The sequence below is a fragment of the Mercenaria mercenaria genome, chromosome 6, assembly GCF_021730395.1.
Source record: "Mercenaria mercenaria strain notata chromosome 6, MADL_Memer_1, whole genome shotgun sequence".
In the NCBI taxonomy this organism is placed as follows: Eukaryota; Metazoa; Mollusca; class Bivalvia; order Venerida; family Veneridae; genus Mercenaria; species Mercenaria mercenaria.
This window is the reverse complement of record NC_069366.1, coordinates 1,461,962-1,487,618: the sequence shown is the minus strand read 5'-3', so window position 1 is coordinate 1,487,618 and position 25,657 is coordinate 1,461,962. Positions and strand designations below refer to the sequence as shown.

Sequence of the window (25,657 nt, the reverse complement as noted above, 5' to 3'; positions counted from 1 at the left end):
TTTCTTTGTTTGAAATGTAAAAGGCAAGATTTGAAACAGATCTTGGTGAGTCAACAGACTGAGTCAGAAAATCTGTCCTTTTTACTGACTCTACGGCCGACATTTGTTTTTGTATCGACGATACGCTTACGTTCTTGTCCTCCATGCCAGGTTTGGATCTAGGTGAATCGATGGAATCGGAAATACCGTTGGTCCGTCTGACTGAGTTAACTGCCGATATAGGTTTAGGAGCCGTTGATACGTCTCTAAATGTACTCGCACGGTTGGGCTTTGAAAAGGATCTTTGTGAATAGACATCATAAGAAAGGCAGTTGGTCCTCTTGATGGACTGCACTGCCGATGGATGTCGTATTAGGGAGGGAACATTTGTATAGCTATTACGTGTGTTGGACTTTGAAATAGATCTTGGTGAATCAGCAGCGTCAGAAATGCAGGCCGTGCGTCTGACTGACTGCACAGCCGATACACGATTTGGTATTGACGATACGCTTATATAGCTATTTCCCGAGCCTGGTCTCTCACAACCTATAGGAGATCTTCTTGGTTCCGTGTCCTGCTGTGACGTCACTTCCTGTCGTACTTCCGGTGCGCGATAATGGTCATTTCTTCCAGTATGTTCGTAAGCATTTGAGCCATTGAACTTTTGAGGGTAATCTGTAAAATTTTTCTTTTTATTTACAACTGTGTCAATGCTAAACAAGAAAACGCCAACTACACTGAAGATTTCTATATCGGACCTTTTTTGATAGAAGAATAAAAAGCCACAATGGTATCAACAAGTATTTCATTTTACAGCCTTGGTGTTTTGTTCATTGAACTTTAAATAAATACCTGTGGCATACTGGAGAAAAACATTCGACTCAATGAAACCTATGAAAAACTAGGAGTAGATACAGCAAAAACATATTTGTAGCAACACCTTGCATTTCGCCTACTAGTTATATACAACAAAACGAACTTGAACGCAACTTAATATTTCACTTGTTTGATAATGTAAGTAGTATGAAAATTTAAACCAGAGACAAATAAATACATATAACAGAACATGAAAGTGTTGAAATCGGTGTAATAAATGGGATGAAAGTCTAACTTATAACTGTGCATAACAAATAAACGTGTTGAAATAAAATATTGTTAAACGTGTGCACATTTGCTTTCTAATTTTCAATTGCAAAGTTTGAGAAAAAAATATTATAGAAATCTAAAAGAACGGTGATCACAGATGCAACTACCTATTTTGACAGCTAACTGCCAAGCTTTATAGAACAAAGCAGTCAGTTTCCTCCTGCCAATGATAAAAATGCTATTTATTTCAGAATTAATTGCCGTTGCATTCAAAGACACATGTCGCACATTTTGTCAGAAACGTCCTCTTATAATCGAATGCCAAAAACAACTCCAGCAAAAGAATACTGTTATAATTAGTACACCGGAATAATAGTGACTGTATTGTCTTCGCAAATGTTTTGCAGTAATTTATTTCATAAACTGTTTTTCCAGCCATCTTGGTGTCATGACATAGTTGTCCCCCTTATATCTAGGCGTGTCCTCCGATACATGGTTGATATATACGTCATTATGATGAGAAGGCGTGACATTTCTTGGTGATGGGCTACGTAAGTTATTAGTGCTGCCACTCTCCGAGTGACCTTTAAAAGAATCTGTGCAATGAAAAAGAATCGTATGAATGCAGTTTTTCCTAACTGCATGTAGTTGCAAAAAAATGAAGATTTTAAATGTTTTAAAACAAGCACGACTTTAAGACCGGACTGTACAGTGTTTGTATACATTTTTTTCAATACAGTTTAAATCGCAATCTAAACAACATCGTCAAATACGTCACTCTGTATTGTAAAAGCCGTAAAACCAAAAATGTGCTCCAAAAATAAATAAAAAAACTATGAGATCTGAAGCAAAAATGTAACTGGTTTTAGTTGTTAGCTGTGTTACCTTAAATTGTTAATAATTTGAGACGAAAAGCAGAGACATCCTACTGTATTAAAATATCAAAAACTATCAAAATATGTTTGTAATGCAAAAGGAAGACATTACCTCGCAAATTGTTTTCCTTTGGACCAATTCTCGATATACAAGACCTGAAAATGTATATCTTCTTGTTAATAGAGAATAACAAGCTATTGTCTTTCGATATCAATGTTATAAGGCCGGACGAAATAACATTTCGTTTTTTCGAAATACATTTCGTTTTTACGAAATAACATTTCGTTTTAACGAAATAAGATTTCGTTTTTTCATATAATACATTTCTTTTTTACGAAATAAGATTTCGTTTTTACGAAATATTTCGTTTTTATGAAAAAAGATTTCGTTTTTACGAAATAACATTTCGTTTTAACGAAATAAGATTTCGTTTCTATGAAATAACATTTCGTTTTTACGAAATAAGATTTCGTTTTTACGAAATAATAATTCGTTTTTACGAAATAAGATTTCGTAAGAACGAAATGTTATTTTGTAAAAACGAAATGTTATTTCGTGAAAACGAAATAATAAAAGTTTCACATGTCACTTTACGGGCACCGTAGATTTGAGAATTCAACGGCTCCGAACATTTCTGAACGAAACAATACGACAGGTATGCTGAATTGAACTTGAGATAATCGTTTTTCTGTTACTCTTAACAAGAACTAACAATAAAATAAACTCCCACCTGCGTAAAAATCTAAAATCCTCCCATTGCATAAATCAGCACATATTTTATTTCCACATCTTTAAACAATTGACTCAGACAGATATATATGTCCAAAGAGCTGAAAGTTGCACTTCCAGACTCAGTCAGAAAGACGTTAATCTCTATATGTACACTGTTCAAAGAGTAATAATGAACACGAACACTTCACTAACTTGAAGGCAAGAAGTGTAATATATTATAAATATGACATGGCCTTATATTACTCCGACGACATAAAACATGAGATAATTAACAATTTCTACTTTATTTTTTAACGATAACAAAACAATTATTTTATTTTTGAGACAAAAAGGCGCTGTTTCGAAAAAAAAAATATTGTTTTTCTGAATGTAAATTACAGTTTAATATAACAACTAAGCACACTTACGTTTTCCCTATTAACCTTTGTCTACAGCAATATCGCCAAATAAAAAGTGCAACCAGAACCGACAGAAGTGCGGCAGCAAATACAGCAAGCGCGAAAAGCACTATATTTGCGGTGTCAGAGAAGAGTCCGCTACCGGAAGTTGTTGTTGCAGCCATTGTTGTTGTTGTAGTCGTTGTGGTTAAAACGGAAATAATAACAGTAGCGGTACTTGAAAGAGAGGGTGACCCGCCGTCAGTGGCTGTTACCGTCAGGGTGTAGGTTGTTCCGGCTGTGTCGCCTGATAAATCGACCTAAAATAATACATGTCGACTTAGCATATATCCTGTAGAATAAGTAACGGTATGGAATTTTATGCAAAATTTTGCAAGGATGTCTACTCAAAATGGGTATATAATTATGCATTTTACCAATCTATGGTTTCTAATTTCGATGTCTTAGAACTAACAAAAAGAATCGTCAATGTGAACTTAATGTTTAAAGAAATTAATAAAACAGCAGATTCCGCATACTATGTTCTGTATTTCGCCAGACCCCCCAATACTGAAACTTGTTGTAGGGGTCATAGAAAACGTAATAACGTTATTGGGTGATGTCCTGTCGGCGTCAGCTGCAATGACGTTTTCAATTATGCCGTATCCAGTATGACCTACAATACATAAAAAATATAGACATTATATCTGTTATTAAGAAGAAAATGAGTTTTGATCTCAGTAGGGAGAGCGCAAATCTATGGATCGCCAGGCCGCAAGTTCGATCCCCGAGCGAGGTGTATGCTCTCCGTGACGATTAATAAGAGACATTGTATCTGAAGTCATTCATCCTTTAACTCTGATTCATGTGGGGAAGTTGGTAGTTACTTGTGGAAAACAGTACTAGCACAGAATCCCGGAACACTGGTTAGGTTAACTACCCGCCATTACACAACCGGAATACTATTGAAAAAATAGCACTAAACACAAAACAACCAAACATTTATTAAATCTAGAGATGACATCAATTTACTAAAAATAAAATTCATATGTTGCAGTTGAAAGGTATATATAGAAAAAAATATGTACCTTCGGCAATATATGAAGTGTAGATGGCCTCAGTAAATACTGGCGCATTATCATTGCCGTCACTAATAATGACGTCAAGTGTGGCTGTTGACGTCTGGCTTGTAGCATCCGTTGCTGTAACTATACAAGCGATCGTGTAAGGATTCGTAGCTGATGTTTCGATGTCATAATTCGTTGTCATGGTAACGATACCAGAAACACTATCAATGTCAACATATGCGCAGTTCAATGATAAAGATACTGCCGTGCCTTCAGGGTCGGTGGCGGATATCCCCACGTCTGGCAATGTCGTTCCATCCTGTGAATCATAAAATATGGATTAATAAATGTGCAATATAAAGCTCCAATATCATAAATTATGCCTAATCGTTGCTGTAAACACTTCATTTAAACTCATTCAAAGATATAATCGAGTTCCTGCCAAAAGCTGAGTACACTGCTCTTATCAAAGAAACAAAACAAAATGTAACAACATATCATTTAAGCGATGAAGTTAATAAAGGAAAAAAATAAAACTCAAACAAATATGTTTGATGTACGATGCAGCTATTTAAGTAGGCATTCAACATACCGCAACTTCCTCTGTAGTGATGACGTACGCATTACTTGTGAAGATCGGTGGTTCGTCCTCATCCCCGACGTCAATAGTGAGCGTTTCTGGGTCTGACGTAGCCACTCCGTCAGATACGGTTATAGTTAACGTACATGACGTATCGGTCTCGTAATCAAGCGACGCAAGAGTCGTTACACTGCCATCTAAAAGCAAAAAATATCGATACACCAAACGCTTAATTTCTGCAAAAAAGTAACATTGTGTATTCCTGAAGTTTGAAACACTGTTTGTGTATAGACAATTAACACAAACAGTTGAACGGACGAGTATACACATATGCTGATTATTACAGTAGTATGAAACCCAAAGCGATTTCAAGGCTAGTAAACGTACAACAGAAAAGTCATCCAATCAACCTTATGCAAGTAGTCTGAATCAGATCAAAAATGAGTTCGCTTGTCACATCAATAATAAAGGAGGCTGCTGTTTTAATTACATTATTCGAAGCTATCAGTTTGTACAATTCAAACAAATGATTTAATCATATTTTATTGCTTCTTAACGCATAATAATACACAGCACATAGACATAAGGGGTAACAAAAGCAAATGGGTTGGGCCACAAGTTATTACAACATTAGAATTCAGCCCTTCCCAAATAAATGAACTGGTTTAACAGAGGCGTTCATACATCGATGAACACATTTCATACTTTTTTGTGTCTACGCGCGTATTTCAGGTTTGCGTCAATCAGTATTCGAAAAACGGCAATAATTTTCCTTATACTGAACGAAAATTACAAATGAGCACTCATTTTCGTATATAGTGAGATTATTTCTACCCGATGATCATGATTTAGATAAATTTGTAGTTTGATGAAAAGTTGCTTTCGCAAAATCGGTCCGGAACATGTTTACTTGGTTTTGGAAGGATTAAATCATTTTTGGTGTTCATGTGTGTGCAAACCCTGCCTTTAATACAGTAATTTAACATTAATTAAGCCCTTTCGGCGTTATTCGGCAGGGTTTATTCCATATGTGCGCTATGCGGCAGGGTTATTCTATGTGTGCGTCTTTCGGGTGGGTTTATTCAATGTGTGCGTTATTCAGCTGGAATTATTCAGTGTGTGCGTTATTCGGTTGGGTTATTCGATGTTTGCGTCATTGGGCTGTGTTAGTAATTCCAGAAGTGCGTGATTCGGCAGGTTTGTTCGATGTGCGAGTTATTTGGCAGGGTTATTCCATATATACGTTATTCGGCAGGGTTATTGCATATGTACGTTTTTCGGCAAGGTTATTCCATGTGTGCGTTATTCGGCAGGGTCTACACATACATGAACGCCAGGAAGAATAATTCAGTCCTATAATGGAAACATATGTAAAATGTCAAATTGCACTTTTATCAAGCTATCTAAGCAAACATTTTGAAAAATAATGGAAGAAAATTATATATAAATTTTCGGAAGTAAAGTTTTTACCAGTAGAATTGACGTCATACATTCCGGCACAAGCTGTACTGCTAAATGTAGCATAGAAAGTGGGCGTGTCCCCGTTGGCATCTGACTGTGACACCTGAAAAACAAGCGTTCCGGCAGCCTGGTTCTCTAATACCGTTTGCGTTGGTGCTGGTAGATTCGTTATAACTGGCTTCACATTTATATCTGGAAAATAAAATCCCTTTACATCATTTATTTGGTATCATCTAAATAAATGTCAACACTAATAATACATTTCCCTACACAGACACTTGGGGCTCGGACCTCCACACACCCCATTCTCCTCCGCCCCTGGTTAAGTTTAGCCAATATATTTTAGCATTTCACGATGTATAAAGCATATGTGACGATCATAAAACGCATTTTGAAACATTTCAGCGTGTTTTTAAAAAATGTATTTTTACCATCAATGCTCTCAATACTAGAAGATATGCAACACTGGACGAACAATGGGAACACTTGCTTGCGCTGGACCCTCACTTTGTGTAGCGCATGTCATAAACCGGGAACCAAAATTGTTACTCTTACGGCTATGTTAAACCAGATCATCACTTCTTTATGTAAATAAACCTCGTGTAACACGTGGTGAAGCGATAATCCGGTATAATGCAGTCGAAACGGTATCAATAGAGAGTTTGAGATTTCAACCTTCGCCTTCCCCTTCAACGTCTCTTGCGAAGTTAACGTATGAAGATGAAGTTCGATTAAAATTCCTTGAGATTTCAAACATTAGAAGAGAACCTTTCTTCTTTTAATCCGCCCATTCAATTTATCCGTAATTATGGGCCAATTCGTTTCACTCAACCCGGGGCACGCCGGTCACGTGGACGGCAAGAAAAAAATCTCGCCGGTTTATCAATAAAACGAACGCTTCGGCGTACGCCAGCCACGAGAGCTGCAGAAACAAAAAAATAAGTTTCCAATTTATTATGATTTTCTCTTGCGGCCTTTTCCAAATAAGTTAGCAAATAGTTCTTGCAGCATGTTTCTACATTTACTGATAATACCCAAATTTTCAAATGTTTACTCGATTTTGTATCGCGAAAATATATGATTTGCCGGTTAGCCTATCTCGCAAGACCGGCGCACATCGGCGTACGCCGGGTAGACTCGGGCAGTGCCGGCAAGCCAAACGAACGCCTAGCCGGTTGTACGCGGCGAAACGGCGTACGCCGCAAAAGTGAAACGAATTGACCCTATGATCGTTTTTTTCGTGCATTTTGATACCAATTGTCCGAAAGGGCAGGAATTTTACAAGAGGTTTTAAAAATGAAAAAATGAAAATTAAATAAAAAAACATTTCAATTAATATAATCATCGCATGGATATTAGAGCGATTACCAACAACAAAAAAAAAAAAAAAAAAAAAAAAAACAAGAAAAAAAGAAGAAAAAAAACACGATAAAACAATGTGAACAATGTAAAAACTCGTTAGTGTTGCTCCAAACATTTAGGTTTTATATAAAATTGTGTCAGTATAGTCAGTATACAATGCACGATTGTAAATCATACATGAGAGGAAATAAAAATGATTATTACATACCTAAAATTACTTTCCATTGGGTTTCAGTGGACCGCGATCGTGCAATATTTTTCCATATCATGACGTTGAACGCTTTCATATCGGACTAGTCCCAATCCGTGACTCTAGTTACCTCCCCTGACGGTCCGTCCATTGCGGATTTCGTTTCTTTAGATTTTTGTTGCTATTGTGTGTTAGTTTAATTTGTAATTTATGCAACATTTTGTTTACTTTTACACTTTGATTAATCTGACCTATTAGATACTGGCACGTAGTAATTTATCAGACTGAAGTGAAATGAAAGTTATAATTACGTCATGAGTTGGACTAATATAGGACGTGGAATGTTTTCTTAACGTTGTAATGGAAAGAATCGCGTGACGTCCATGGCGTCCACGCGCACGTTGCGATAACAAGTTGACGTCATTTTCGCGGAAAATATTAATGCGCGTCAGTTTGATTGGTTTATTGCGTTTTCAGAGAATTTTTTTCCATATTTTTTCCTGTCTTTCGTGACTGAACGATAATTTAGATATAAATTAATCATTTGATAGTGGATATGTAATAGAAAGGTTATAAACTTTGTATGTGGATATATGCACTCGTTCTTTCGCGGACAATATTGCGCTCCTAAAGTCGCGCAATATTACCGCTGCAGAACTCGTGCATATATCCACATACAAAGTTAATAACCTATAATGATCATATCAACGTGATATTGACACTCTGTATGACTGTGTATAATGCCAAACTCTCAGACAGCACAATATGATTTTAATATACTATTTTATAAGTAAAGCATCTGCGGATCAAGGAATTTTGGTTAGAGGGACACCAACATTAAAGAGGGCGTCACCCATTTCAGTAAGGTAGGGTCACACCGAGTTTCCAGACCGACTTTCTTTGTAAAATGTAAGAATCAAAGGGGGAATTAACCCACAATGTCCCTCTGCCAGGCTCTGGTTCCGTGCATTTAAAGAATGGAGTTATCCCATACGGCTAACAGGAAACGTCTGTCATCATGATATCCTAGATCTGAAATTGTCTGATACTTCAGAAAAATTTTCCGTCTTACTAATACCATTATATGTTTATAATTAAAACGCAATTGTCGTATTAAGTGTCCGACAGAAACATATTGTTTTTATTTGGATGTGAAAATAAAATGTTCCACCAAATGATAATCGCGCGTAATTATTTATTGTTCAAGTAAAATGACTGTCATGCCATGTGCTTCCATCCAGATTTCAGTCTTTGATGCCGAGTATGTGGACAGAGTAGATGTAAAAAGAATGAAGTTTCGACTTTCGTGATATCACATGATCTTCGGACGTTCAAAACTTCACTTCATACGACAAAGGCCTATCTAGTATAATCGATACCGCCTGGGGACACAAATATGCCGTAGAAGTTAAAGTTTGAACAAAATCTCAAAAGTTTCTCAAAATCGGTTGATAACTTCATACTTCCAGGTTCAATTCAATGTATTTAGTTAAACCATTAGCCATACAAAACTTCATTATTCTTATACCTATTGATAGTGTTTCGCATCAAATTTAGTCTAATTATATATATGGATAATCAAATAATTTAACAAGCAGAAATCCCGAAACTAAGCTTTTTATTTCGCATAGTAATAAAGAAGTCTTAGGCTTACGTGATATTACATGGAAAACTTTAGTAGCAACGTGTGATATAAATAAAATACACGCATATCGGTGACGTTTTACCCAAAATATATATGAGAGACGTTGAAGGGGAAGGCGAAGTTTGAAATCTCAAACTCTCTAATTTTGGTACCCGGCAACGATATGCGCAGTTCAAAGCAGGGATCTATTCGCAAGGAAGTGTTCCATAGAATTTAGATAGATTGATTTATATTTTTTATTGATTTCTCGTCGGAATACAAACGACAGTTGTCGGGACCGGTGTCATTTAACAGAATGGTAACAGATCTGACGATTGATACCAGTGATTCATTGGTAGGGGTTCATTTAAACGTTTAACTGGCTATTGTTTCCCTAGTGTTCGTGAGATGTTGCATATCTTCTAGTATTGAGAGCATTGATGGTAAAAATACATTTTTTAAAAACACGCTGAAATGTTACAAAATGCGTTTTATGATCGTCACCTATGCTCAATACATGGTAAAATGCTAAAATATATTGGCTAAACTTATAACCATGGGCGTAGGAGAATGGGGTGTGTGGAGGTCCGAACCCCAAGTGTCTGTGTTTCCCTACGCATCTAGTAAATAAGAAACTTGGCCGACTACGAGAGGCGGTCGGAAAACATCCGGACTTTGTGTACTCATGCCTGTCTTTCAACGTGCAGCTCCCTACACATATTATTACATTTTATCACCTACAGATCGGTCAGTTTATTTTCAATGAGAAGTGTTTGGGCATTTAAACAAGGTAGATGTTAGAGCTACCATGGACTCTAAGCTGGAGGAATAGAGATCTGTAATAAAATTCCTGCTTTTAGACGGTGAAAACCCTTGCTACATTTTTCAAAGGTTGCAGAAAAGCTTTTTCTAAAGCCTGCATATCCCGTTCAACATTTTATAGCTGGGTTTCACAGTTCAGGGAGGGCAGGACAAGTGTGAGGGACAAGCCTAGGCCAAGGAGGCCCGTTGAGGTAGTGAACCCTACAATGGTGGCGAATGTTGAGCTTTTTGTCAACAAAGATCGCAGAGTAACACTGCAGATAGGTAATCAGTTTAGGAGGTACAGTGTCGGCACATCAGATTTTATACGCAAACTTAGGTAAGGGCAAGGTAAGTGTTAGGTGGGTGCCGAAACAGCTGACAGAAAACCAAAAGGCATCCAGGGTGACCACAGCAAAAGACCATTTGGGGCGTTCTAAACGTGATGAAAATAAGTTTTTGAAATGTATTGTCACTGGGAATGAAATATGGATTCATTATGCTGCACCTGAACAAAGGCTCAGTCAAAGCAGTGGAAACGAGCTGGTTCCCCACTTCCCAAGAAGTCTAAGCTGTCTCCCACTGCTGACAAGGTTAATAACATAATATGCTGGATGCTTTCTGGGGTTCACGTGAAAAAGTATTGGCTCATTTCATGCCAAAAGGTCAAACTGTGACTGCTACATACTATTCAGAAGTAATTTTGAAAAAAAAGAAAAACTGATAAAGTTGCGTCCCCGGCTAGCCCAGAATTTATCGTAGCACAACATTCAATATAATTAATTAATTGATCAATAAATTTAAGAGAAACCTTCTAAAAGGTACTACATGTAACTAAACTTGTTAAACAAACACTTTCTGTCACTTTATTATTTCAATGGCTTAGATATTTAGTATCCCAGCCTTTAGTTCTGCGATTACTGTTTTTGTTCTGGACTGAAATGTAACCCTAAATAAGCAAAAAATGTCATACTTGTAATTGTGACAGAAATATTTGATGACGTCACTGTGCTGAAACCGTCGTCTGCTGTGAGAATGAAGGTATAAGTTGTCTGTGTCAGAAGACTGGGGTCACTTGTTATTGTTATTTCACCATCTGAAATGACGAACCTGAAAGTAAGTCCCTTTCATACAAGTCTATATTAGGTCATTTTTTCCACGAAAGCTTTGATAATGCAATTAAAGGGAATTCCTATAGTTTTTTATGCGCATCTTTCTGCGCAGCCGACACTTTCTATGGAAAACTGAACTGAAGTCAACATTTGTTGAAACATGTTACAGACAATCTTAAATATGAGGAATTTTGAATGAAATAACATTTTTGATAAGTTATATCAGTAATCAAATGTTGATACTGGTTTATGTTGTATTGACAAGTATCATGCCTGACAGGTATCTTGCTATTTTTGTGGTTGTGTTTTCACATCGCATTTTAGTACAAAGACAGTGTTGTTTATATAATGTAAGATAATTGACTTAGTACTGATAAGACAATATCACCTTTCAGATTATTTAGTATTCAATTATAGAAAGAATTAAGAATTTTTAAAACTTTTTTTTAACTTTTAGCAGACATACATGTAATCAATTTGGCCAGGTTCGCGCCATTTCCGTCCGAACAGGTGTTGTATTCTAGCGGTCTTAACATAAAATTTAGCCTGGTGACCCATACATGTTTAGCCATTTTTATGCTCACAATACAATTATCTATACACAAGAAGAAAAAGAAAAAATTCTATGAAAGAGTTTTTTCAAAATTAAAAAAACAAATTCTTCACTATGGGTATTTTTCATTGAAAAAAGTTCACAAAAGTAAATAAGAAACAATATTTTCTTTCATTTATACCCATTATTGTAAGGATATAGTATTACAAATATGACTATGATATCAAATAAGTATATAATAAAATCCGTAAAAAGAAAAACCCGTATTGTGCTGCCTGGATGTATGTTTTGGTTGGTATTTATAAAAAAAAGCAGAAAATTATGTAAATGTTGAAACATCGCTGGCAGTTTCAGCAACAGTGGGTGTGTTCAAAGCAATTTTTCACAAAAACAAGCCTGGTGACCTATTGTTTTTATTTGTTCATTGTTTTCAGCACAAATTTTCCTATCATATATGTGAATTTAAAAAAATTCTATGAAAGGAAAAAAACTATAGGAATTCTCTTTAAGACAGCATGTAGTATGGATAAAGGAATATTACAATGTAACCGTATCATAAACATGGTTAAGGCAGCAAGATCTGCGAAATCCCGTGGGACTGGTTGGTGCACGAGCCCATGACGCTACTGCACTAGCAAACCCGAAGAATTCTGCAGCTGTAACGTGAGTTACTTCAAACGATCATTTTCAAATTGTATTCATTTTTCTTTCAATGTTCAAAAAGTTATGAAAATATATCAGTTCCTGCCTCGCTGTTCGGTGTCATTATATTTTATCAATACAAAAACAAATTGACGCTTTCAAAATCGACAACCAAGATATCACAAAATAACATTAAGTTGCAGCTTAACTCATTTTACTGAGGTAAATGTAATTTTATTAGATAATATGAAATAAGGGAAAGCCTCAAAGCGAGCTCAAGAAAATCAGACTTTACATTTCTAGAGGCGGATTCAACGGCTTCCTGAGTAACAATATGAAATTTTTTCACTGGTTGTATGTGCAGATGGATGGCAATATCTGTTCAGGCGGTAACGAGGCTCTGCCGATTTAAACAGTTACCCTGAGAGATAGGATATTACCACCAGTACCTAAAACCAGTGACAAAATCTTATTCTTACCTGCTATATTCAACATATAGTAGTAAAATAGAATCAAATAAATATATTTCTAAGAGCACTATTTCCTTACAGGAGCGTATTACCAAAGCGCGGGAACTTGCGTCCGTAAACAAGAAGTACATCTTGACGTTACAAAGACAAGAGCAACGTAATATGTCCGGTTTTGTTTATCGTTATGCTTTTTTCGAAAATTAACGTTCTTTTAATCGAGAAATATATTATAAGAAACAATAAGATTAACTATCAAGGCATTTGATTTTTATCCGGTTTTACGTAAAAATAATAATTACTGCGCTAAACCACAAACTGGATACGTAAGATGGAGTTTTCCAGTACCGGTGATATCACCGGAAATCCCAGTCCGGTATGCAAGAACTAAATTTCTTACATGCTAGACAAGTTTTTCCGGCGTGTTTTGCCGGCGCTAGAAAAACTCGTCCTACACCCCAGAGTGAAAGATGATTCACGTGCTGCAACTTATGAATGAATGCGAAAGTTCATAGAATATGATAAAATAGTGCTTAAAAGAAAACACATTCGATTTAGTTTATTTCTTCTATTATTTGAAGATAACGGTATGCAATCTCTCACTAATTGAAGGTGCAGATGGAAATATCTGGCTCTCGTGTAACTGTTTACGGTACTCGACAGAGCCTCGTTACCGCCTAAACAGTTACCTTAGAGCTAGATGTTTCAATAGTGAAATATTCTTATACTCTGGTATCAGGTAGTGCTTACTTTTTTTCTAACAACATCTAAGTTCAAGCTCTACACAAAATAGTTCCATTTAAGAACAAAACGGATAAATATCAATGATAAAGCGATAGTCCAGAATGTGGTTACATCACTGACTGCAGTTCACATCATTCTGTCAACAGCTGTCAGATTAACAATAGTCAATAATGGGTATCCGACGTTGACCCGAAATGTCAACGCCGCATAAACAGGTCTGACTACTCGTTTTACTGCATCTGTCAAATGCGGGTTAACTGGCTATTGATATATTAAATATATTTTTTTGCCACCAAGTACTTTTAGATATCACTTTTAAATAAATAATTTTAAACATTTTAATTTCCAAAGTAGATCCGCCTGGTATATTAGGCAAATTATGAGAACGAAACATGTAGTACACATATTTTTCAGTTCGAATATTGGTTGAATTAAATTCTCCCAGTAAAAGTTTAAAGACACAACAACACACTGAAAATTAAAAAGAACTTACTGTTATTGATAGCAAAGGGACAAGCTGTTGGGTCACATATTAAAGACATTGTAATAGGATCTCCCTCATCATCCGATACTGTCGCTGTATATATAATGTCGCTGATATTCGTTGTTGAAGAATCGATTGTCACAGACGCTGAAATACAGTCATTGGAAATTAATATGACAAATTACAAATACGTTATGAAAATTCGTAATACTTAAAGATCTAGAAGGCATGAAGAAAGTCCTAATGCTTAAAGATATAGAATGCATAAAGAACGTGCTAATGCGTTAAGATATAGATTACATAAAGAAAGGTCTAATGCCTAAACATCTAGAAAGCATAAAGAAAGTTCTAAGCTTAAACAGCTGAAGTCATAAAGAATGGTTTAAAGCCTTAACACATAGAAGGCCTAAAGAACATCCTAATAGCTAAACATCTAGAAGGCAATGTCATGTAAAAGGTTCTAATGCCTTAAAATTCAGAATGCAAAAGAAGGTTGTTATGCCGAAACATTGAAAAGGCATAGAGAAGTTTCTAATAAGTTAATATCTAGAAGGTAAAAAGAAGGCTGTTCAGCCGAAACATTGAAAAGACATAGAGAAGTTTATAATAACTTAATATCTATAAGGTAAAAAGAAGGTTGATCAGCCGAAACATTGAAAAGGCATAGAGAAGTTTCTAATGACTAATATATAGAAGTTAAAAGAAGGCTCTGTAATGCCGAAACATTTGAAAAGGCATAGAGAAGTTTCTAATGACTTAATATCTAGAAGGTAAAAAGAAGGTTGTTATGCCGAAACATTGAAAAGGCATAGAGAAGTTTCTAATGACTTAATATCTAAAGGAAAAAAGAAGGTTGTTATGCCGAAACATTGAAAAGGCATAAAGAGTTTCTAATGACTTAATAATAGAAGGTTAAAAAGAAGGCTTGTAACCGAAACTTGAAAAGCATCAGAAAGTTTATAATGACTTCATATCTAGAAGTAAAAGAAGGTTTTAAGCCGAAACATTGAAAAGGCATAGAAGAAGTTTCTAATAACTCAATATTAGAAGGTAAAAAGAAGGTGTTATGCCGAAACATTGAAAAGGCATAGAGAAGTTTTATATAATATTAATATCTAAAGGTAAAAAGAAGTTGTATGCCGAAAATGAAAAGGCATAGAGAAGTTTCTAATGACTTAATATCTAGAAGGTAAAAAGAAGGTTGTTATGCCGAAACATTGAAAAGGCATAGAGAAGTTTCTAATGACTCAATATATAGAAGGTAAAAAGAAGGTTGTGATGCCGAAACTTTGAAAAGGCATAGAGAAGTTTCTAATGACTTAATTTCTAAAAGGAAAAAAAGAAGGTTGTTATGCCAAAACATTGAAAAGGCATAGAGAAGTTTCTAATGACTCAATATCTAGAAGGTAAAAAGAAGGTTGTTATGCCGAAACATTGAAAAGGCATAGAGAAGTTTCTAATGACTCAATATATAGAAGGTAAAAAGAAGGTTGTTATGCCGAAACATTGAAAAGGCATAGAGAAGTTTCTAATGACTCAATAGATAGAAGTTAAAAAGAAGGTTGTGATGCCGAAACTTTGAAAAGGCATAGAGAAGTTTCTAATGACTTAATATCTAAAAGGAAAAAAAGAAGGTTGTTATGCCGAAACATTGAAAAGGCATAAAGAAGTTTCTAATGACTCAATAGATAGAAGTTAAAAAGAAGGTTGTGATGCCGAAACTTTGAAAAGGCACAGAGAAGTTTATAATGACTTCATATCTAGAAGGTAAAAAGAAGGCTCTTAAGCCGAAACATTGAAAAGGCATAGAGAAGTTTATAATAACTTAATATCAAGAAGGTAAAAAGAAGGTTGTTATGCCGAAACATTGAAAAGGCATAGAGAAGTTTCTAATGACTCAATATATAGAAATTAAAAAAAGTTTGTGATGCCGAAACATTGAAAAGGCATAGAGAAGTTTATAATGACTTAATATCTAGAAGGTAAAAAGAAGGTTGTTATGCCGAAACATTGAAAAGGCATAGAGAAGTTTCTAATGACTTAATATCTAGAAGGTTAAAAAGAAGGTTGTTATGCCGAAACTTGAAAAGGCATGGAAAGTTTTATGACTTAATTTCTAAAGGCAAAAAAAGAAGTTGTTATGCCGAAACATTGAAAAGGCATAAGAAGTTTCTAATGACTCAATGATAGAAGTTAAGAAGAAGTTGTATGCCGAAACTTGAAAAGCATAGAGAAGTTTCTAATGACTCAATAGATAGAAGTTAAAAAGAAGGTTGTGATGCCGAAACTTTGAAAAGGCATAGAGAAGTTTATAATGACTTCATATCTAGAAGGTAAAAAGAAGGCTGTTATGCCGAAACATTGAAAAGGCATAGAGAAGTTTCTAATGACTCAATATCTAGAAGGCAAAAAGAAGGTTGTTATGCCGAAACATTGAAAAGGCATAAAGAAGTTTCTAATGACTCAATATATGGAAGGTAAAAAGAAGGTTGTTATGCCGAAACATTGAAAAGGCATAGAGAAGTTCTAATGACTCAATATATAGAAGGAAAAAAGAAGGCTGTTAAGCCGAAACATTGAAAAGGCATAGAAAAGTCTCTAATGACTCAACATCTAGAAGGTAAAAATAAAGGCTGTTAAGCCGAAACATTGAAAAGGCATAGAGAAGTTTCTAATAACTTAAGATCTGGAAGGCAAAAAGAAGGCTGTTATGCCGAAACATTGAAAAGGCATAGAGAAGTTTATAATGACTTAACATCTAGAAGGCATAAAGAGTCGAAACATTGAAAAGGCATAGAGAAGTTTATAATAACTTAATATCTAGAAGGTAAAAAGAAGGCTATTATGCCGAAACATTGAAAAGGCATAGAGAAGTTTATAATGACTTTATGTCTAGGAGGTAAAAAGAAGACTGTTATGCCGAAACATTGAAAAGGCATAGAAAAGTTTCTAATGACTATGTCTAGAAGGCAAAAAGAAGGCTATTATGCCGAAACATTGAAAAGGCATAGAGAAGTTTATAATGACTTCATGTGTAGGAGGTAAAAAGAAGACTGTTATGTCCGAAACATTGAAAAGGCATAGAGAAGTTTCTAATGACTTAATATCTAAAAGGTAAAAAGAAGGTTGTTATGCCGAAACATTGAAAAGGCATAGAGAAGTTTCTAATGACTTAATATCTAAAAGGTAAAAAGAAGGTTGTTATGCCGAAACATTGAAAAGGCATAGAGAAGTTTCTAATGACTTGATATCTAGAAGGTAAAAAGAAGGTTGTTATGCCGAAACATTGAAAAGGCATAGAGAAGTTTCTAATGACTTGATATCTAGAAGGTAAAAAGAAGGTTGTTATGCCGAAACATTGAAAAGGCATAGAGAAGTTTCTAATGACTATATCTAGAAGGCAAAAAGAAGGTTGTTATGCCGAAACATTGAAAAGGCATAGAGAAGTTTCTAATGACTAAATATATAGAAGGTAAAAAGAAGGTTGTTATGCCGAAACATTGAAAAGGCATAGAGAAGTTTCTAATGACTTGATATCTAGAAGGTAAAAAGAAGGCTGTTAAGCCGAAACATTGAAAAGGCATGGAAAAGTTTATAATAACATAATATCTAGAAGGTAAAAAGAAGGCTCTTAAGCCGAAACATTGAAAAGGCATAGAGAAGTTTCTAATGACTCAATATATAGAAGTTAAAACAAAGGTTGTGATGCCGAAACATTGAAAAGGCATGGAGAAGTTTATAATGACTTCATATCTGGAAGGTAAGAAGAAAGTTGTTATGCCGAAACATTGAAAAGGCATAAAGAAGTTTCTAATGACTCAATAGATAGAAGTTAAAAAGAAGGTTGTGATGCCGAAACTTTGAAAAGGCATAGAGAAGTTTCTAATGACTTAATTTCTAAAAAAAAAAAAAAAAGAAGGTTGTTATGCCGAAACATTGAAAAGGCATAGAAGAAGTTTCTAATGACTCAATCAATAGAAGTTAAAAGAAGGTTGTTATGCCGAAACATTGAAAAGGCATAAAGAAGTTTCTAATGACTCAATAGATAGAAGTTAAAAAGAAGGTTGTGATGCCGAAACATTGAAAAGGCATAGAGAAGTTTCTAATGACTCAATATATAGAAGGTAAAAAGAAGGTTGTTATGCCGAAACATTGAAATGCATAGAGAAGTTTCTAATGACTCAATATATAGAAGGTAAAAAGAAGGCTGTTATGCCGAAACATTGAAAAGGCATAGAGAAGTTTCTAATGACTTAATATCTAAGGTAAAAAAGAAGGTTGTTATGCCGAAACATTGAAAAGCATAAGAAGTTCTAATGATCAAATATAGAAGTAAAAAGAAGGTGTTTATAGCCGAAACTTTGAAAAGGCAAAAATTCATAATGATTAATCTGAAGTAAAATAAAGGCTTAAGCCGAAACATTGAAAAGCAAGAGAAGTTTATAACTTATATCAGAAGGCAAAAAGAAGGTGTATGCGAACATTGAAAGGCATGAGAAGTTTATATACTCAACTATCTGAAATATAAAGTATGTGTGCGAAACATGAAAGGCATGAAAAGTTTAAATATTCAATCTAAAGGTAAAAAGAAGTTTAGCGAAACATGAAGAGCATAAGAAGTTTTAATGACTTAATAGTAGAAGTAAAAAGAAGGTGTATGCCGAAAATTGAAAGCATAGAAAGTTCTAATGACTAATCTCTAGAAAAAAAGAAGGTCTAATTTGCCAAACATTGAAAGCATAAAGAAGTTTTAAAGACTTAGCTAGAAGGTTAAAAGAAGATTTATCCGAAACATTGAAAAGCATGAGAAGTTTCTAATGACTAAATAGAAGTAAAAGAAGGTTGTTATGCCGAAACTTGAAAGGCATAGAGAAGTTTCTAATGACTTCATATCTAGAAGGTAAAAAGAAGGCTGTTATGCCGAAACATTGAAAAGGCATAGAGAAGTTTATAATGACTTAATATCTAAAGGTAAAAAGAAGGTTGTTATGCCGAAACATTGAAAAGGCATAGAGAAGTTTCTAATGACTTAATATTAAAGTAAAAAGAGGTTTTTGCGAAACTGAAAAGGCATAAAGTTCTAATGACTAATAGAAGAAAAAGAAGGTTGTTATGCCGAAACATTGAAAAGGCATAGAGAAGTTTCTAATGACTTAATATCTAGAAGGTAAAAAGAAGGTTGTTATGCCGAAACATTGAAAAGGCATAGAGAAGTTTCTAATGACTTAAATCTAGAAGGTAAAAAGAGGTTTTATGCCGAAACATTGAAAAGGCATAGAGAAGTTTATAATGACTATATCTAGAAGGTAAAAAAAGGTTTAGAGCCGAAACATTGAAAAGGCATAGAGAAGTTTAATGACTCATATCTAGAAGGTAAAAAGAAGGCTTGTATCCGAAACATTGAAAAGGCATAGAGAAGTTTTAATGACTTAATATCTAGAAGGTAAAAGAAGGCTTTAGCCAAACATTGAAAAGGCATAGAGAAGTTTCTAATGACTCATTTAGAAGGTAAAAAGAAGGTTTATGCCGAAACATTGAAAAGCATAGAGAGTTTCTATGATTTCACTAAGAAGTAAAAAGAAGGTTGTTATCCGAAACATTGAAAAGGCATAGAGAAGTTTTAATGACTTATATCTAGAAGGTTAAAAGAAGGTGTTAGCCAAAACATTGAAAAGCATAGAGAAGTTCTAATGACTCAATATAAAAGGTAAAAGAAGGTTGTTATCCGAACATTGAAAAGGCATGAGAAGTTTTAATATTAATATCAGAAGGTAAAAAGAAGGTGTTAAGCCGAAACATTGAAAAGGCATAGAGAAGTTTAATACTTAATATCTAGAAGGTAAAAAGAAGGTTGTTATGCCGAAATATTGAAAAGGCATAGAGAAGTTTCTAATGACTTAACATCTAGAAGGTAAAAGAAGGTTGTTATGCCGAAACATTGAAAGGCATAGAGAAGTTTCTAATGACTATATAGAAGGTAAAAAGAAGGTTGGATGCCGAAACATTTAAAAGGATAGAGAAGTTTAAATGACTCATTCTAGAAGTTAAAAGAAGGCTTTTAACCGAAACATTGAAAAGGCATAGAGAAGTTTCTAATGACTTAATATCTAGAAGGTTAAAAGAAGGCTGTTAACCAAAACATTGAAAAGGCATAGAGAAGTTTCTAATGACTCAATATATAGAAGGTTAAAAAGAAGGTTGTATGCCGAAACATTGAAAAGGCATAGAGAAGTTTTATGACTCAATTGCAAGTTTATGAAAATTGATTTGCATTCCTTTTTTTTTATTGCCATGTTGCAATAACTATCAGGAGTACTCCTGATAATATCTCTCAGTTTAAAAACATGTAGTTTTATCTTTTAAAATGAGAAAAAGGAGTAATGATAATTGCTATTTAAGAGAACAAAATTTATAACAATGTGTGTATGGCTAAAATTATGAAACCTCTAATAGTTTAATCATACCATCCACTGTAGTATAGAAGCACATAGTAAATAAACCGAAATGGCTATTGCCAAATAAACTTAAATTTGCAGATTTCTGAAACCCTGAAGGGCCATAATCCATGAGTGCCTGGGGTGATTTGGGTGGTTATCGAACATGGCCGAGATACTATACTCAAAAACATTGTCACCAAGTTTGGTGAAGATCAGATGAAAACTTTTCGACTTAGAGAGCAGACAAGGCTTAATTTGCAGTTTTTCGAGTAATTCAAGGGCCATAATCCAACAGTGCCTGGGGTGATTTGGGTGGTTATCAAACTTGGCCGAGATATTATGCCCACAAACACTGTCAGCAAGTCTGGTGAAGACTGGATGAAAACTGTTTGACTATATATAGATATATATATAGAGCTGACATGCTTTTGGACGCCAAACGCCTGCCCGCCACGGGTGTTCACATAATATGCCCTGCTCTTTCAGAGATGGGTGCATAAAAAACGTTAAATTCATTCTAGCATAAAACTGTTGTTACTGTCATTTTCAAGAAGTGTTTAAGTATGAGAGAAAAATTTGTTTATTCAATGGTCATATGTAATTATTTATATCCTCAACATATGTTGGTGTGGAGACAGTTACAATCCCTTCGGATTCAACAGATGTTATGAAAAGAAAAATGGCATTATCCCTACCATATGGATTAAACAAATTTTTGGCCAACAGTGACCTTTCACCTACCCTGTTTGATGCTCCTGCATCTTCATCTGATGACAGATCATGAACCTGCTGCATGGCTTCTCGCACATCCTGCGTAGTTTGCATTGTGTTTGATGAGGACGCTCTCTGACCCCGCTTCAGTGGCATAGAATACAGGGCCTCTGGGTTCTGGTGTATAGTGGGTGAATCCAGGGCCTGGGCTAAATGGGCTACATTATAAAATAATGGTACTCAATTTTATTTTTGTTAACCAATTTTATTTTTTAATGAACACAGATTAGAAATGTTTGATGGAACAATCTACACTTTTCAACACATTTTCCCCCGTGAATTATGTCTCTTTTGTAAAAAATCAATAAAAAAATGTTAAATTTTTAAAACTTGTCAACTAAAGGTAATTACAACAAAATGACATTCCCTCCAAACGAAGAATTTTAGAAAAGAACGTCATAGATCAAGAGTTCTATTAATTTCTCAGATTTCTGCAACATAACTCCGTAAAATAATACTTCACCCTTAATCTGTATCACTATGCATGGTTAATGAATTATGAATCATCAACAGTACCTTGTTGGTGTTCGTCTATGTCATGTTCCCGTCCTGGTGGTATTCCGGCTGGTTCCCGGTCTCCTATGCTCTGCCTCTGTCTTGAAACTGCCAACATCTCCACTGAGGAATACCTGTCACAAATACAACAAAATTCTTCACCTAGCACACTCCATACAAACAGTTAATAGATTAGAAATACTGAAAGACGGAATAAAAAAACAACAACATAAAACAAAGGTTTAAGAAAATCGGAAGTATTCATGGTAAAGAAACAGACTTATTACTGATACTAAAACACTATACAAATCAAAACAATAAACCCAGGTTACACAAACACAGAAAATTACAGAAACTGAAACAACAAGAACTTTATTGACATACCAATGAAAACATATATACTGTAAAACAACTCTTTTAATATATTTTTAAAGGTTAAAATCAATAGGCATATCATCAGACCAACATTCCAGTTCCATCATCATGGTCTATGGTGTAATAAACATGACGAGTTGTAAATGCCTGTTTCACGTACACTTACCCTGCATCCTCCATAACCTGGTAGTCATAGAGACTACTTTCTGGGTCACTGAATGGCTCATCATCATGTGCCGGGGGTGGTACGGCTGGTCTTCCCAGCAGCGATGAACTGAGAACCTCTGCTGAACCGCCAAGTACTGTGGTGTGTACATGCTCCGGAGCTGGTGTTCTCGGGACAACAGTGAAAGCCGCTGATGGGACAAGAGCAGGATTTATGTTTGTCTGAAAGAAAACACAATATTTATTTTCACTTTTAACAAGCAGAACAACTGATCTGTTATACACACTGTTTAGGCTTCCGTGTTACTAGTGATTGGCTTTGGAGTTGCAGCCTTAGTCAAATTCAGCAGTAATATAGAAAAGATCCGCAGAATGAGTATTTATAAGAAGCTCTAGCAAAAACTCACTTGAGATTCTAACCAATGGCACACCAACTGACCTTCATAACAAACTCGGGCAGAATCAGGAAGTTATAAGAATTTATCAATAGCAACTTAACATTATAAATACTGAACCACTGACAGTTATTTTGCCAAATTTATGGATGAGAGAACCCAAATAGTCCATATCAAAATCAACAACATTCACACTTCTGTTAGTCATATTTAATAAAATGAGAGACGTTATATAGATACAGTGTGTGTTTATTGGTGTTACGTAGTACTCTAAAGCTGAATCTAGATTATGCATAACTTTGACCTTCTAGATGTGCAGTAACATCAATTCTAATATGACTAATAATGCTTTAATCATCACAACGATATAATGTTGACGTCACGTCGACGTGATATTTAGCGCCATGTATACATCTAGAAATAGCGCTTTCAAATTTGAAGAAATGTTTTACTAAATAGCATGTTTAAAACAAAATGTCACATTGAACAACTGTCTTGATTAATTTACACATATTTAGTTGGTAATTTGCTTTGCAAAATAATGGTTATACGTTGTTTGAAATAATTCACAAGTTTGGGCTGTGCCCTCGCGAAATTATTACGCCCGGCGTATAAGTGCCAATCGTGTATAAATAGTGTTAAAGCACCGTTTTGCTATAAATTATTTCTTACGTAAAATCCATCTTACCCCAACTTTAGATTTACGTCTTAAACAAAACATTCTTTGTGTCCACAAGTGTCAAGCTTATATATAATCTATATACACATTTAATTTCACATTTTCTTGTATTAAGATAATTTCTGCGAGTTTGACAAACAAATACAAGCACGCAAGAAATAACAGACATCTGGTAGCTCTGAATATTTAATAACCATAGGACATGTAGATTTCTTACAAAAATCAATACAGGATACTATTAATATTTTATTAACATCATTGAACATGCTAGAGCTTGACGAGCTACAAATCCGGCAATATTTATAGGAGTTATTACTTTACTTTAAGGATATATTTTTTCACAAAAAAATTGACATATGAAAAGAAAGATGTTAACGTATACGAAGGCGGTTTGCATTTTCTTGCAAATTTCCATTACACATACTAAATCATTCCTTTTCTTTCCCATCTTAGTGGCAGTTCAAATCTTGCATCCACTGTCAACAAAGTCACTGCGCATGCGTAAACTTCAGCGGTGATCGTAAAAACTTGTGTTTGTAATAATTGAACTCCTTTGCAGGTAAGACAATAATAAATACAAAACAATATACTGTCGTGGATGGGGGATCTAACTGAGCCTGCAAAGTTTCTTTTTATGTTATTTCAGTGACGTCGGCGCAACATCAAGACGTGACAGTTTTCATGCATAATAGCAAACTTTGATTTTTTCTTTTAGTTCATATCCTTTTACATTACTTATAGACGGAAAACTTTCGGTTTTCCTGTATAAAATCCATCTGCCTTTTTTGTTTAAAAACATACCCGGGTCACAATAAGAAACTGACATCTACCACTTATAATAAACAGAGAATATTAGCTATATATATTTACTGACATAACATAGGTGTTGGAGCAGGTTGGAACGGGGGTGGGTGTGAGGAAGACAGATAAATAGAAATTACACTAATATGAAATTAGGCGCTGCCTATCTGACGGGAAAACCTAGTCATACAGAAACTTATTTCTGCATTCATTTTTCTTTTTGGTATTTTCAGTTTTGACCGTAAGCCTGACGGTTTTGCTCTTCAGCCTTTTGTTTTGTAAATTATGAACAAAGGCAAATGTTTTTAAATGTTTGGGATAAATGAACAAGATCAAATCATTTCTTCAAATGTGTCAAGACTAGACTGACGACGGAAAAATCGTTGGGTGCACAGTATCTAGTCCCAAAATGCATCAGAGGCCACTAGTCCAGTATATACAGCAGGCCCACACAAACTACCTAGAGTATGTCCTAGAAGCACACTCAGGTGATCCAAATAACCCCAAACCAGGTCAAAACTTCTCCCGTAAAAAGCTCTTCTCAACCATTAAAAATGCTAAACAGGACACCCAAGGCATTGCCCCACTATCGGAAAATGATAACCTTATCACAGATAGCAGGGGCCAGGCAAATGTTCTCAACCGCCAATTCTAGTCCGTCTTCACTCCAATGAATCCCTTAGAACTAAGTCAGCTATGCCTAATGAAAACCAAATACCTGTTTAGCAATGCCCAAAAGCCTCAGTACCCCAAAATGCCTGAAATTTTCATCAGTGTAAATGGTGTCCAAAAGCTTTTGTCCACATTACAGAGTGACAAAGCTTGCGGTCCCGATAACTTAAAACCGGTAGTCCTGAAAAACTTAAGTGTACAAATTGCCCCCCTGGTCACCAAACTTTTCCAAAAATCTCTAGAAACAGGCACTATCCCTTCCGACTGGTCCAAGGCGAATGTCACTCCTCTCTTTAAGAAAGATGATAAAAGCAACCCTGCTAACTATAGACCCATTTCTCTGACATGTGTTCTTTGCAAAGTTATTGAGCACATTGTCGCATCAAACATCACTAAACATTTCCAGGTCAACAACATACTTTATCACCTTCAACATGGCTTCAGGTCAAAACGGTCATGCGAAACTCAACTATTAGGGCTTGTCGAGGACCTATCCAGGAATTTAATTCAAGGTCACCAAACAGACTTAATACTCCTCGACTTCTCAAAGGCGTTTGATAAGGTTAATCACCTAAAGTTACTATATAAGCTGCACCAACATGGCATCCAGGACTGTACACTACAGTGGGTCAAATCATTTCTCATCGGTCGCCGTCAGTCCGTCTTAGTCAATGGTGATAAGTCGGATGAGGTCCCGGTCACATCTGGTGTCCCACAGGGCTCTGTCCTC

General features: G+C 35.2%; 2 protein-coding genes across 3 annotated transcripts; both read right to left on the bottom strand.

Annotated features, from left to right (window-relative positions):
- Positions 1 to 732: 732 nt before the first annotated feature.
- Positions 733 to 20,626, bottom strand: LOC123549757 (protocadherin Fat 1-like). Its single transcript, XM_053546591.1, has 10 exons — positions 20,602 to 20,626; positions 14,147 to 14,284; positions 11,109 to 11,231; positions 6,168 to 6,350; positions 4,710 to 4,894; positions 4,139 to 4,436; positions 3,590 to 3,726; positions 3,081 to 3,370; positions 2,053 to 2,096; positions 733 to 1,661 (listed from the first exon to the last, which is right to left on the bottom strand). The coding sequence occupies exons 1-10, from the start codon at positions 20,624 to 20,626 to the stop codon at positions 1,477 to 1,479; spliced, it is 1,608 nt and encodes a 535-aa protein (XP_053402566.1). The 3' UTR covers positions 733 to 1,476.
- Positions 20,627 to 20,811: 185 nt separating this feature from the next.
- LOC128557955 (uncharacterized) lies at positions 20,812 to 23,962 on the bottom strand. Of its 2 annotated transcripts, none has more exons than XM_053546641.1 (4): positions 23,464 to 23,613; positions 22,382 to 22,602; positions 21,862 to 21,974; positions 20,812 to 21,503 (listed from the first exon to the last, which is right to left on the bottom strand). In XM_053546641.1, the coding sequence occupies exons 1-4, from the start codon at positions 23,494 to 23,496 to the stop codon at positions 21,166 to 21,168; spliced, it is 705 nt and encodes a 234-aa protein (XP_053402616.1). In that variant the 5' UTR covers positions 23,497 to 23,613; the 3' UTR covers positions 20,812 to 21,165. The 2 variants fall into 2 exon arrangements, with proteins under 2 accessions (XP_053402616.1, XP_053402617.1); XM_053546642.1 differs by lacking the exon at positions 23,464 to 23,613 and adding an exon at positions 23,879 to 23,962 and having other exon boundaries at positions 20,826 to 21,503.
- Between the last annotated feature and the right edge of the window lie 1,695 nt (positions 23,963 to 25,657).